Source organism: Propithecus coquereli, unplaced genomic scaffold (assembly GCF_000956105.1).
Source record: "Propithecus coquereli isolate 6110/MARCELLA unplaced genomic scaffold, Pcoq_1.0 Scaffold243, whole genome shotgun sequence".
NCBI classification, from domain to species: Eukaryota; Metazoa; Chordata; class Mammalia; order Primates; family Indriidae; genus Propithecus; species Propithecus coquereli.
In genome coordinates this window covers 4,227,434-4,242,768 of record NW_012147986.1, presented here as the reverse complement: position 1 = coordinate 4,242,768, position 15,335 = coordinate 4,227,434, and the positions used below count along the sequence as shown (strand labels likewise).

At 40.0% G+C, this 15,335-nt stretch overlaps 1 protein-coding gene across 1 annotated transcript; it reads right to left on the bottom strand.

Annotated features, from left to right (window-relative positions):
- Positions 1–728: 728 nt before the first annotated feature.
- Positions 729–6,807, bottom strand: BMP10 (bone morphogenetic protein 10). The gene is made up of 2 exons (XM_012646450.1): positions 6,316–6,807; positions 729–1,817 (listed from the first exon to the last, which is right to left on the bottom strand). Exons 1-2 carry the CDS (start codon positions 6,647–6,649, stop codon positions 880–882), a joined length of 1,272 nt encoding a protein of 423 aa, XP_012501904.1. The 5' UTR covers positions 6,650–6,807; the 3' UTR covers positions 729–879.
- Between the last annotated feature and the right edge of the window lie 8,528 nt (positions 6,808–15,335).

The following is a 15,335-nucleotide window of genomic DNA, read 5'->3' as shown; positions in this document are numbered from 1 at the left end:
ATTTTATTTTGTCCAAGAGATTTAATTCTCCATTTAGCACTGCTTGTGATTTTACAGACACATCTGAGGATAGCATCTGTATCCTTTCTGCTTCTCCCCTTCAAGTGCGTCCCCTCCCTCTACCTCTGCAGCAATAACGGCCATACAGATGGCCATGCTGTCCTGTTGTCTCCCAGACACCTTTCATCCTGAAATCCCTCCTGTTTTCCCGCCAGGGCCAGGCGCTGCCCTCTGGAGCATGTTGGTCCCCCATAGGCCCCTTCTCTGCTGTTGTACCTCTAAGGCCTTTTGAAGCCCTTTGGTTTCTGTATGGTCCTTCAAGTGACCTTTACCAGGTCCTGCTGCTCTGAGCAACAGCAGAAACTCAACTAACAAAAGCTACACTTACATTTCCAGGGTATTTAGGGAATGTATTACTTCCTAGGATGGTTAAAGTCCTGATGCAAACTATCTTGTCATAAATTCTACTTAGAGAAGAGATGACTGAGAACATACCATTGGCCTTTAATATATGCACGTTGAGTGAGTCATGCATGTGTGTGAGAATAATCTGCCTCCACTGGACTAAAAGATTTGCTTAAGTTCATGTATGTGCACATACACATACACAAATATCTTCCGACACTGCATTTTGCTTACTGGTTGTTTTCAAAAGGGCATGGAGTTGGCATTGCCAAGAAATGGCAAGAACAAAGAGAAACAGATTGGAAGGGACTAGAGTGGATAGCAAAATACGCATTTCCTACAACAAACTGGCCTGCCCATTTGCCTATGGCAGCAAACCTCTATTTTCTGTACATCCTTATTAAATAATCTCATTAAATAGGAACACCAAATATACACATTTACAGTTATTAAATAAGCCACAGGACTCCTCTTCTATCTACAGCCACATTCAGAGACGGCCATGCCTTCATATTTAAACTTGTAGGTGACAACACCTTTGTCTAAATAGAGGATGGAGATGGGCTCTAGCTTTGTGGGTACACAGCAGGCTTTGGAAGCCTTCTGGGAATTCTTGAGGTGGACCAAGGCCTGGATAATCGCGTGCTTTGTGGGGGTGAGGTGCTCCGCCAGCGGGTAGTTACAGACACCACGGCATTCATAGGCTTCGTATCCGGGCGGAGCGATGATCCAGGAGTCCCACCCAATCTCCTTGAAGTCGATGTAGAGTGGGGTCCTCTTGCAGTAGTTTCCTTTGGCGTTCCTTCTGATGCGGGCGGTGGAGTCATAGATGATGTTCGACCTCATCTGCAGCAAAGCCTCTTCCCCAGGTCCGCTGGAAAAGCCATCCAGGCCCAGGTCGTCCAGCTCTGGAAGTTGCTCATGCGCGATCATTTCGTTCAATTCCTCCTTCCGCTCCTTTTCGCTGCTTTGGTCGTCGGAAAACACGATGAGCAAAGGGTTATGTTTATTCTGGGCGCTGGTGTCTATTTCCAGTCGTCCCCTGCTGGCGTCCTCGGCTTCGTCGCGTCTGCTCTCGATGTGGACCTCCAGCTGGTGGGTGGATGGGCCTGCCTTTTGCCAGCGTCTGACGGCATGTGTGACGTCGAAAGCCTCCCACTCGCTGTTGGTCCCAAAGATCTCCTCTGACACCAAGACCGGCATCTTTCTTTCGCCCTCGTCCCCTCTGCTCTCTAGTACTTCAAAAATGGTAATTTTCCGGTCCACTCCATCATACATCATGCGATCTCTTTGCACCAGCGTGTACAACCTGAGTTCAGCCATGACGACCTCTTCATGGTGAGGGACGGACACATTGAAGAGTAGAGGGTATGTTCGAAGCCCATTAAAACTGGCTGGTTGGGAAAACAGATCTGGGGGAAAAAAAGAGGGAGAGAGAGAGAGAGATTTGCTAAAGTCAAATTTGCAGTTTGACTCAGAGAAAAACAGACGCTTATTTATGTAACAAGAGGGCCTGCCCCTGAGGGAAGCTTAATACAGAGAGAGCAAGGGGAGAGGATCAATGAAAACAAACACAATGTCAGCATTCTGTGACACAGAAAACCCTGAAAGGTCACTGGTAGAATGCCCAACAGAGTTAAGCTGCCAAGACGAAAATGGAAAATGAGGGCTAATGACTGGGATAAAACTCAGCCAGCCTTGCTTGTAGCTTATCAGCCACAGAATTACAGAACTGAGAGGGAACATGGAGATTTTATGGGCAAGTTCATAAATTCTCTAACCATTGAAGAGCCATCAAATGGGACGTGCAGAGGTTGTTCTTTTCCTGAAGCTTTTCAGGGATGAGGACTCCATGGCTTTTCATATTTGTGTGTGTAATGAGTGAATGGGTGGAAACCCCACACAAATGGTTGGGCGCTGGCCTTCCTGCAGGAACTCTATTTAGACCAGGGGTTGGTAAACTATAGCCCACAGGCCAAATTGGGCCTGTCACCTGTTCTTGGAAATAAAGTGTTATTGGAACACAGCCCCATCCATTTTTCTGTATTGTCCATGGCTACTTTTGCACTGCAATGGCCCGGTTAAATAGTCACAACAGAGAACCTACAGCCTGCAAAGCCTAAAATATCTATTATCTCTCTGGCCCTTTACAGAAAAAGTTTGCTGACCCTTGCTCCAGATAACAAAGCCTGACGAGGTCAATAAGACAGCCATAAACCAAAAGGATCACAGCAGTTGACTTTGGGTTGCATGGTCTTCTGTAAGGAGGAATAGGAGAAATGAATCTTGGGGCCAGATTGGTTGCTTTAGTCTTGTACCCTCCAGCACCTGGCATGGAGTTTGGCACATTCAAATGGTTCAAGAATGTTTATGAAACAACTTTTTAAAGGTTGTTTAGTCTCTTAGTAGCACACCTCCAAATACTATCATGTTGACTTCTTGTCTGAGAATTTTATAGTGAGCACAAAGCTCCTATACACCTGCCTCAGGGAATATGTGTCTATAAGCAATTCCTGAGGGCATTTTCCATCAGATTGGCCAAGGGTTTCATGACATCAAAGATGCTTGATGGGTTCTCTTCCCTCTGTCATTGTTGGCAGCATTTCCCCAATTATATACCTAATTAATGATTTCAGCAGGGCCCCTGTTCCACATTACAATCTTTTAATATTTTTCTTTAATTTGATCTGGCCATTTTACACTTATTACCTCCTTTAGACTGTCCTAAGCAACATCATTCATGAAAGGGGGGGTATTGATGTCATACTTATGTGCATTTTTTAAAATCTACATTAATAAAAATATAGAATGATTTCACATGATTCACGGCTTCCTCTGGGTACCACCTAAAATCATCTTACACATTACCAGTGGGAAATACTGACCTATGGAATGAATTTAAACTCACTGGCATGGCTCTCAAGACCGGAGATATACAAGTCTTAACTTCCTGATCCAGCCATAACTCCCATGCATGCTCTACGGTATGTGAAACATTGCAATTGCTCAATTCATATTTGTTGAATGATTAAATGGTTTGCAACCCCTCCTGTTTCAAGTACACTGATATCTTTACCACTTGCCAAAATATTCCTTTTTTTTTCTCGTACTTTGCACCTTTGGATATGTTCTTCTGACCCTTGGAAAGTCCTCTCACCTTACCTCCACCTTTCCAGCTCTGCCCTCTCCTTGTGAAACTCTCCCTTCCTGACTTCTCTACTTGAAAGTTCATTCCTCTCTGAGTCACTTGAGGGGTGATATACTCTCTATATCTCTCCTTTGACCCTATCATTTATATCCTTGTATTTCACTTGTCTTTTTATGAATGGACCTCCCCAACTACATTGCCATCATCCTGGTGTCAGTTACCGTGGCTCACTTCTTTCAATATCTCTGTCCTACCATGATGCCTTAAACAGAGGTGGTGCCTTAAAAATATTGATTAGTTGATGATTCTGGGGACCAGACCAAATTGATTTATGGGCATGGCATATATTCTTACTATATCTTTGACCTCTTGGGTAAGAAAGAGAAGTAGCTTGGGAGTTGTCCTCCCATGATAAGAATCGAGGAGACTTGACTCTCCTTGGACAGGGAAAATGAGAAGACCAAAAGTGGGGGATTGGGATGATTGTTCCAGCCATGAGAAAAGTGTGGAATAAAAGCTCACTGTGGTGGGAGGAAAGAATTACAAAGGCAAACAAGGAAACTTCTGACGGTAATGGATATGTTCACTATCTTGATTGTGGTGATGGTTTGGATGAATGGTTTCACATGTCAAAACCTATCAAATTATACACTTTAAATGTGTGTGACTTTATATATGTCAATTACACGTTGATAAAGCTGTTTAAAAAAATAAGTTCACTGTGAAGTTCTGTGCATGTGCAAACCCAGTAAGCAGTAGATGGAGGAGTTCTATTTCAGGCCAAGAGAACTAATGTTTGTTGACAAATTTCACATGCCAGGTGCTTTGCAGGCATGGTCTTATTTGCTTCTCAAAATGACCCCATAGTGTAGGCATTGATCTTCTGTTTATTTTGCACCAGAAGAAATAAAGACTTGATGCAGAGAACTGACTTCCCCAGATGAGAGGAGGAAGATGAAGCAGTGCTAGGAATTGAGTGCATGCTTTTCCAACTTTTGGGGGTGGCACTTGTTCTCCCCACATGAGTTAGGTTTGGGAGTTTTTTTGGCCTTTGTTTCCTAGGGAGCTGCCCTGAACAGACCAAAATAGTCAGAAGAGAGACAATAGCAGGGCAAGACTTGTGCAAGGATTCTTGTCCTCAGGCTACCCATTTCCACCCTCAGACTGACAGAGGTGTGGGCAACTGGGTTGCCCAGTGAGAGGTGCGGACAGCTGGTTTGCCCGTATGTTCCTGCCCTCACTGATCTCCAGTCATAACAAGCACCGTAAACTCTACACCATGGCCCAGACCATCCAAATCCTCCATAAGAGAAGTGAGAACTGAAAACGGTTCTGTTTTCCCAGGGGATGCAAACAACATTTTTCTGCCCACACCCTGAGCCAGAACTTTGGGCTCAGTGCTGAGAAGTATTACGGAGGGTTCCCACTGGAAGAGGTTGTTGATTTTTAATTCAGACTTGCCTCCAAAATAAATATGTAATCTCAGCTTGCCAATTCCATTAGATATATGTTACCAAATAGAAATTTTGGCAGTCAACTAAATTTTAAAGGTAAGTAATATCTGAGAGATTAAATACCTACTCAACATTTACTCCAGTGCCTAGAACATTAAGTAACTCATTAATAATCACTAAAGTTTGTCCAGCACTTCATAGCAAATGGGGTGCTTTTTTATCAGTAACTTCTTTTGAACACTGTGCTGTGTAGGTATTATTACCCCTACTTTACAGATGAAATCAAAGCTCAGAGAAATAAAGCTAATTATCTGCAACTACTAAGTCAACCAGCTTTCAAAATTCCAAATCCTGAGCTATTTCTTCCACTGCCTTTCTGCTTTCAAGAACATCTAGCAAACATCAATAAAAACTCTCTTTATACCTGGTTAATGACCATAAAAGCATAATTGATATATATTAAAGAATTCATTTCTTTGGACTCATAGCCTCTACTATAATCTAGATATCAGATTTTTTAAAAAAATTTTTGCCTACTAGCACCATATTAAGCAAAGGATTAACTTGGTAGTTCATTCAATTTCATTACTGAATTTAAAGATCTGGGGGAAGAAGACATACTTTTCTCACCAATAATTTAAAGCTTGTGCATTACTCTTCATAAAGACAGAAATGATAAGCTGAATTATTAACAGTCCATGCACACTTCCTGGAAACCATAAGCAATGCTTCAAGGATGCACATGACACATCAAACACAACACAACTTTAAGAAGAATCTCTAACGTATATTTCCATTCTCTTTGGATATTTCTTAAATAAGGTCACAAAACAGAAACTCATCCAAAGTTTGAACAAAATACAAATCACACTTGCTGGTTTTTTAAAATCATTTTTATCATTTTCATTCTATGCAGAAGTTGACAAATTTTGTAGTCAATTAACAGCCAAAATGGAAATTGAGGCCTATCTGGAAAATGGCAGACAAAGATATTGCAGTAGACCAACATTAATTCTTTAAATTTCTGGGTGCCCAAATTAAAATTTTAAAAAGACCCAGTTATGATGTCAAAATGATAGACATTTTGTGGCTTTGGATTAAAGATGTTCTTGAATATCTTCTGAGATTCTGAAGTGACCATATAGATGGTGTAGATCAAAATGTGCATTGATTTTGTGTATCTGTGTGTACACACACCCTTACACAGATATATGCACCCTTATCTATCTAGATCATTCCCATGCATTATAAGTTTACTCTTCTTGAAAAAAAGCCAAGACAAATTTCATTGGAGAAATGTAAACTTACCTTCATTCTTGAAACTCCTAATGATGTTGGCAGAGGGCATGGAGGTCCGATCTGTTGCGAATTTGTTGTAGAGTTCCAACATGTACTCTGGTGGGTCAACCTTGGCTGAATCCTGCATGGGGATGTCAGACAGGTTCAATGTCTTCAGAAACTCATCCTTCATGCTCTGTAGCAGTGTGTTAAAGTCGACACCATCTTGCTCTGAGAAGACATCATCAAAGAGGGGCATATCTTCTTCCAGAGGTGACTGCTCAAGGCTCATGATGGGGCTGCCAGAAACTGAGTGAACCACCAGGCAGAAAAGAGCACACAGCCGCAGGACTGGGAAACCCATGACTCCGCTCGAGCCCCCAGGCCAACCCAGGAAGGTTTAGCGCTCCTGGGCTCTAAGTGGCAGTTTTATCTTGCGGAGCATAAATGTCTCCTGTCACTGGAGACAAGTTTGGAAACTCTTTCTCTCTCTCCCTCCCCCTACCCACTCTTCTTCTACCCCCAAAAGTCAGGTTGCAGTAATTGGATAACAAAATCCCCTATAGGGGCCTAGCCTTTCTTATCTCCCTTGTGTAAACTTGTGCACCAGATTTTGTTTCTATCTTGCAATTCCTATTTCTTTTAATGAGCATTTTGTAAACATTTCCACATTCTGACACTGGTTGAGAGATAGGACAATTTTCTCCTCTCAAAGGATCTGCTTCTCTCGCTTTCAATTCACTTCCTTTCAGCAGGAATGCCCAAATTCTGCATTTATGGAGTTCAGTTTTACGTATGTATGTAATAGGTATTAAGAATCAATATAATACACATCAGTGGTGATACATACTAATTTGAGTAACAGGACTTACATCCTTAAATAAACATTTCTGAAGACAGACAAAATATCCAACATCCCCAAGCTAATAGATATAAATGAATTTATATAAATTTTTAGAAGTGTACATTTAGGAAACAAGAAAATAATAAACATCATGATCGATAGCCTTTTTCCTACCAATTTGATCTGGCTAAAATGGCTTTTGAGAAATAGAGCAAGTGGTTAATTATAATGGCAACTAAAATGTATTAGGTGCTTCCTACAAACAGGCATTGTATTGAGTGCTTTCCATACATTACCTAATGGGCTCCTATAACAAGCTACTATTATCCCCATCACATATACGGGCCACTGAGGTTCCATAGCTTGCCAGAGGTCACAAAACTGTAAAATGATGGAGCCACAGTTTGAACCCAGGCAGTCTGACTCTAATAAAAAAGCAATCACACATTTAAACCACTATGCCACTAGCCCAGGGTGTGGGCAATAATGCTGAAAGGGTTTATCCGGAGGCAGGCAGCAATTTGCAGCTACATATAGACCTCAGGTCCTGCACCTGTGCAATGAATTGTTAATATGACCGAAATCTCTGCCAAAGTCACCTTTATGACTAAACTACATTGGTCATCGAGAGGCTCCAGCAAAAGCTCGGCAAACAATATTACTAGGCAGGTGAAAAATGCCAAATGCCTCAGACAGAAAAAGGAATGGTAGAATTGATTGTGTCGGTTTAGGAACAACAAATCAGGTCCATCATATTTCCCGCCCTAATTAGTGGCAGTTGCAGCCCTGGTGCAGTCAAGGTGGCCCTGGGGACAACATCAGGGAGTGGTTTTCCCCGTGAGGTGGTGGTACCGATATTTCCCTGACTTGTTCAGTGCACACCCTGTGCGATTCCTCAGACATCCCCGCACTGTATTCAGAGGGCTGTACCTAGATATTCGCTACACTAGAATACTCTCAGTTTCTAAGTAAAATTTTCCCACATTCACTCTAATCGGTTAGCTACGATAGATCCACTGAGCCTTTTTCTCTAGGCTCCCTAAGGTGCCTAGTCATCTCCTGAGTCTTTCTCCTAAAATGTATTTTTTGCATCTCCATAGAAAGAATTATATTTTGTTTAGTAGTTGTTAATTGTCCATTGATTTAGTAGTTGTTGATTTTAATTCAACATCGAATTTTGATTCAGGCTTCTGCTCCTATAGTAAAAAGATAATTGCAGACTGGTAATAGATTATACCCCGAACAAGTCCACAAGTGAGCAAGTCCAAGGGCCATGCCATTCTTCAGGTGGTACATTTTAGCATGAGGTTTCTGACAGCATACCAGCAAGGCCCCTGTATCATGTCCTGCATTAAAACACACACCCGTTTATCCTCACACACACACAGATGTCAACGCACACTCCAAAACTCTGAATGGCAGGCATGTGCGCATAACAGCCACAGGACAGCAGTGTAAGTGGTGGTACTTATAACCCCTGAGCACACTGGTTTCAGAGGTCGGGAGGAGAGACAGGCATCCTACATTGCAGAGTTCTAGTTCTTTACATTCTCAGACATAAAAACGTGTAACTGAGACTTCACTGGCTTCGCTATACTGGGTGATAGAGAAACTATAGGGTTAAATATCTGGAGCTGTTTCTCCATCAAAATGTTTATATTCTTGGCTGATTAAGAGATAGAATAGGAAAATGACCACTTCTCAGTGCCTACAACATCTTGAAATGCATGCTTAGCAAAGGTGCTTAAACCCCACACCTGTGCTAGGGTGCATGAGAAGAGACGTTGGCTTCATGCATAGAGGAAGGGGACATGAGCTTCCTCTTCCAGGCCTAGGACAGCTCACATTTTAGCTGCAGAGTCTCTCTTTCTTTTTTTATTTCAAAATATTAAGGAGGTACAAATGTTTTTGTTACATGGCTGAGTCAGGGCTATAAGTGTGCCCATCACCCAGATAGTGTTTGTACCTGTTAGGTAGGTATTTGCCCCTCCCTTCTTCCCCCCTCCCCACTGCTTGATTTCCAATGACTTTTACTTCCTTCTGTGCACATGTGTGCCCATTGGTTAGTTCCAATTTATTAGAGAGTACATGTGCTGCTTGTTTTTCCATTCTTGAGATACTTTGCTTAGCATAATGATTTCCAATTCCTTCCAAATTGCTGCAAAAGGCATTAATTCATCCTCTTTATGACTGAGTAGTAATCCCTGGTATACATATACCACATTTTGTTAATCTGCTCATGAATCAATGGGCACTTGGGTTGATTCCACATCTTTGCAATTGTGAACTGTACTGCAATAAACATTTGGGTGCAGGTGTCTTTTGATAAAATGACCTCTTTTTCTTCTTTTTTTTTTTTTTTTTTTTTGAGACAGAGTCTCGCTCTGTTGCCTGGGCTAGAGTGCCGTGGCATCAGCCTAGCTCACAGCAACCTAAAACTCCTGGAGTCAAGTGATCCTCCCGTCTCAGCCTCCTGAGTAGCTGGGACTATAGGCATGCGCCACCATGCCCGGCTAATTTTTTCTATATGTTTTTAGTTGTCCAATTAATTTCTTTCTATTTTTAGTAGGGATGGGGTCTCTCTCTTGCTCAGGCTGGTCTCGAACTCCTGAGCTCAAAGGATCCACCTGCCTCGGCCTCCCAGAGTGCTAGGATTACAGGCATGAGCCACCGCGCCCGGCCAAAATGACTTATTTTCCTTTGGATAGATACCCAGTAGTGGGATTGCTGGATCAAATAGTAGGTCTGCTTTTAGTTATCTGAGGCATCTTCATACTGTTTTCCATAGAGGTTGTACTAATTTGCAGTCCCACCAACAGTGTATAAGTGTTCCTTTCTCTTAGCGTCTGCACCGACATCTGTTGTTTTGGGACTTTTTAATGAAAGCCGAATGGTAAGGTGATATCTCATTGTGGTTTTAATTTGCATTTCTCTGATGATTAGTGACATTGAGCATTTTTCCATATATTTATGGGCCACTTATTTATATTCTTTTAAAAATCTTCTGTTCATGTCTTTTGCCCACTTTTAATGTTTTTTTTTGTCTTGATGATTTGTTTTAGTTCTTTGTAGACTCTGAGTATCAACTCTTTATTGGATGTGTACTTTGCAAATATTTTCTCCCATTCTGTAGGTTGTCTGTTTGCTCTGTTGATTATTTCCTTAGCTGTGCACAAACTTTTTAATTTAATCAAGTCCCATTTATATATTTTTGTTGTTGCCATAATTGCCATTGGGGTCTTGTCATAAATTCTTTGCCTAGGCTGATACTTAGAAGAGTTTCCCTACATTTTCTTCTAGAACTATTATGGTTTCATGCCTTAGATTTAAGTCTTTTATACATCTTGAATTAATTTTTGTGAGTGGTGAGAGATAGGGGTTCTAGCTGCAGAGTCTTTTTATCCCCGCGTTTTTCTCTAGAAGATTTTCTTGATGACTCTCATCTGACTCTAAAAGGTCCAATTATCTCCACATTCCTATCCCTATTTTGATATTTCTGGATACAATATATTCCATTATTTTGCACTGATCTCATTATTTTAGATCCTGCTTATTTTGAATGTGTTACAATTCATTCAGAGTGCACTGACGGTCACTATTTTGTGAGCCAAAGATATAAAAGTTATGTCTAGACATTTTAAGAGAACCCACACATGTGGAAAGCAAAATATTAATTACACATCATGTTTTTCAATCCCACTAAAAAATGCTCCAGACCATTCTTTACAAAGTTCTGGGCCAATTTTTAAGACTAATTCATAGCTCTCCTAACTTGAAGAGTTCAACATTGAACATCATTGGGTTCTGAAAGGGATCTGTGATTCAGTCAACATTAGAACCACTGGGCAGCATCATAATGAATTCTTCTGTTCCCTGTGAGTAGCTCACAGACCATGAATAAATGCAGTCAATAATGTTCTGAATGAAAAGAGGCTAATGCAGTTAGGAGGTCTTTGAACATGATCCTCAGTTCTTGGAACCCTCTCTTTCTTGGATCCCACTTCAGCATTACCTTACTTACTCAGGAATTTTCAAGACTTTGGGATACATCTTTTCAAACCAGGTGTGATAAAAATATTTAGCAAGCTATATGACAAGCTTTTCTTATTTTAAGTTATATATAAATCGAATCATATTATAGGTGTTCTTGTATGACTTGCTTTTTTTGCACTCAGAATGTTTTTCAAAACACACATGTTGGTGCACATAGCTATAGTTCATTGATTTTCACTATTGAATAGTTTGTCAGCTTCATAAATACATAAGGATTTGTTTGTCCATTATGCTGGGGATAGATACTTGCATTGTTTTGGGGTTTTTTTGCCATTATATACAGTATTATTAAGAATAATCTTATTGTTATTTTCTGTTTAAGAGATTCTCTAGGAAGCACTATCCAAATAGAACTTTCTGTTACAATGGAAATTTCCTCTATCTGAGCTGTCCAATGCAGTAATCACTGGAACTGCTTATGGATTCAGCATTCAGAATGTGGCAAGTGCAACTGGGAAACTGAATTTTTCATTTTATTTATTTTTAATTGATTATAATTCATATTTAAATAGCCAGAAGTGGTTAGTAACTACCATATTGGACAGTTTAAGTCTAGAGTTTACTTAATAAGAATAAATATCAGAATAGAATTGCTGGTTAGTAGTCAAGCAAGTCTCTAAAAGACAATATTATGTAATGCCAAATTATTTTCCCAAATGATTTTCTCATTTCTGTTCTTCCCAGCAAGAGTTCTTATAGTTCCACATCTTTGCCAACACTTGTGTTGGTTGACTTTGGGGACTGTGATTGAGCCTTGGAGGCTCACTCTTCCACTCTCTCTCCCACTCATTCCTGAGATCTGCAACAGAGCATGTAGATAATCTACTCAACAAGAGGCAGTCTGGGCTGGGAATTGCTGCTTGAAGATACTGTGTTGGCTCTATGATACTCTATGTTACATGGTTCAACCTATGTAGAACACGATATGTAGGTGCAAAAAAATTTTATTGAAGGACAGGAAAGGAGACCTACATAAATGTAGCAATATTCCAAGTCTGTTAATAGGAATATAATAAAGGTGTCAATAATCCCCAACTCAATTTATAAATTCAATAAAACTTCAATCACAATCCTAACAAGATATTTTAGAGAACTTGAAAAGATTATTCTAAAATTTATATGTAGGAGGAGAGGATTAAGAGTAGCTGGCATACTCTTGGAGAAGAATTAGATAGAAGACTTTCCTTCCCAAATATTAAGATCTATTAAAATTTCAATAATGTCCAAGACAATGTGGTAGTGTCTTAGGAATAGATCTATAGAATAGAAAAGAGCCTGGAAGAATACTCACACAAACACAAAAAATTGACAGAGAATAGCTGCCATTGTAGATTGGAGGGGAAAAGATAGACAATTTCATAAATGATGCTGGGATCAGTTATTGTAAATACTGATAGCCTACTTCATGCTTTATGCAAAAATCAAATCCACATGGACTAATGGCTTCATATGAAAGAAAAATTTTGAAGCTTTGTCTGGGAGAAGTCCTGGGAGGAAGCTTCCTTTTGCCCTAAGAACTGGTGCCTCATATGCTATCTCTAACCCTGGAGAATAATAAGGACATAAGGGATTATCCTATCCCCATCTTCTAAATAAAAGAAAAAAGAAAAGAAGGAGAAAAAGACAGCCCACATTTAGAAAAGTACATGCATTGGTATTATCTATTAAATTTCAAGGTAGCAAAAATATTATCATCATTATTATTAGCTTTAGAAAAAGCTTCACTAAGAGTTCCTTGGAATAGTGAATTCCTCAATTACATTTAAATCAAGATTATTTCACTTACCCTCCTTTCAGAAACACATTTAAAGCATGGAGTGAGGCAACTTTTACACATTACAGAAGATTACATTATCTGTATGTTAAGTAACATATTCATAGTTCTTAAAGCTAACAAAATCATTTTTTCATGTGCTTCTTAAATACTAAATGTTAAAAATGAAAATGCCCACTGACCTAGGATATCCTAGGAGAGGAATAGACTGTCCATCAATGTGCTCTTAAAATCACCAGAGGTGTTTGACAGCTGTGCTAAGCAACAACACAGAGTGCAAAGACAAAGAAACAAACTCAGCCAGGGCGCTCTGCCACCACCCTGAGATAAGTCAAGCCCTTTAACACCAGAGGCTGCTAAGGCTTTATTCCACACTCTCAGCAAGATAAGCTGCCATTCACGCCTCACAAGACACTCAGATCTGGAAAGCCGTTCAGAGGAAAAACTAAGAGATGCAAATAAGTGCAATTATTTCAGTGAATAAAGTTAGCGGGTTTGAAGTTGTTTGATTCCAGTTCTATCAGGAGCCATCAAGAGCATGTTCCTCAGAACGCTGGGTTTTCCAAGTATGTTACTGTGGACTAGGGGAGAGGGATAATCCCAGAACCCCACACTGAGTCACACTATGTGTCTGCCATCTTGCACTGACTTTCTGAGCCTCACTGTGTCAAGTAGCATTTCCCCGTTTTACAGATGAGCCTGAGGTACAAAGGGTTAAATGAATTGCCCCAAAATCACACTGCTGGGGAAACTTGGAACCAAACTCACACTTTTGCTACTGTTCTTTCCTAATTCTCTAAACAGCCTCTATTAGACTTACAGTCCATATAGTTGGACTCTAAGAAGGTGGACAGGGCATGCTATACATCTTGGCTATATAAACCCTTGATTATACATGTAAATTGGGCACATTGGTGAGCCTCTGTGTACTAGATATTAATGGTGGTTTTCCTGAAGGCTGAATGAACCTTTTAATGTTTTTATTTTTTATTTATTTATTTTATTTCAGCATATTACAGGGGCACAAATAAATGTTTAGGTTACATATATTGCTTTTGCCCCACCTGAGTCAGAGCTTCAAGCATGGCCATCCCCCAGATGGTATGCACTGCATCCATTATGTATGAATATACTCATCCTCTCTTCCACCACCCATCTGCCCTATACTCAATGAATGTTACTACTATATGTGCACATAAGTGTTGATCAATTAATACCAATTTAATGGTGAGTGTATGTGGTGCTTGTTTTTCCATTCTTGTGATACTTCATTTAGTAGAATGGGCTCCAGCTCTATCCAGGATAATACAAGACATACTAGATCACCATTGTTTTTTGTGGCTGAGTAGAACTCCATGGTATACATATACTACATTTTATTAATCCACTCATGTATTCATGGGCACTTGGGTTGTTTCCACATCTTTGCAATCGTGAATTGTACTGCTATAAACATTTTAGTGCAGATGTATTTTTTACAGAATGTCTTTTTTTCCTTTGGGTAGTTGCCCAGTAATGCGATTGCTGGATCAAATGGTAGTTCTACTTGTAGCTCTTTGAGGTATCTCCATATTACCTTCCACAGAGGTTGTACTAGTTTGCAGTCCCACCAGCACTGTATGAGTGTTCCTATCTCTCTGCATTCATGCCAACATTTATTGTTTTGGGACTTTTTGACAAAAGCCATTCTCACTGGAGTTAAGTGATATCTCATTGTGGTTTTGATTTGCATTTCCCTGATGATTAGAGATAGTAAGCATTTTTTCATATGTTTTTTGGCCATTAGTCTGTCTTCTTTTGAAAAGTTTCTGTTCATATCATTTACTCACTTTTTAATGGGGTTTTATTTTTATCTTGCTGATTTTCCTGAGTTCTTTATAGATTCTATCTGTCATCCTTTTATCAGATGCGTAGCATGCGAATATTTTCTTCCATTCTGTAGGTTGTCTGTTTGCTCTTGTGATAGTTTCCTTGGCTGTGCAGAAGCTTTTTAATTTGATTAGGTCCCATTTGTTTATTTTTGTTGTTGCTGTGATTGCCTTTTGGGTCTTCTTCATAAATTCTTTCCCTAGGCCAATGTCTATAAGAGTTTTTCCAACATTTTCTTTTAGGATTCTTATAGTTTCATGCCTTAGGTTTAAGTCTGTTATCCACCGTGCGTTGATTTCTGTGAGAGGTGAAAGGTGTGGATCCTGTTTCAGTCTTCTACATGTGGCTATACAATTTTCCCAGCACCATTTATTGAATACAAATTCTTTCCCCCAGTGTATGTTTTTGTCTGCTTTGTCAAAGATTAGATGGTTATATGAGGATAGTTTTGTATCTGGGTTCTCAGTACTGTTCCATTGATCTGTCTCTGTTCTTGTGCCAGTACTATGC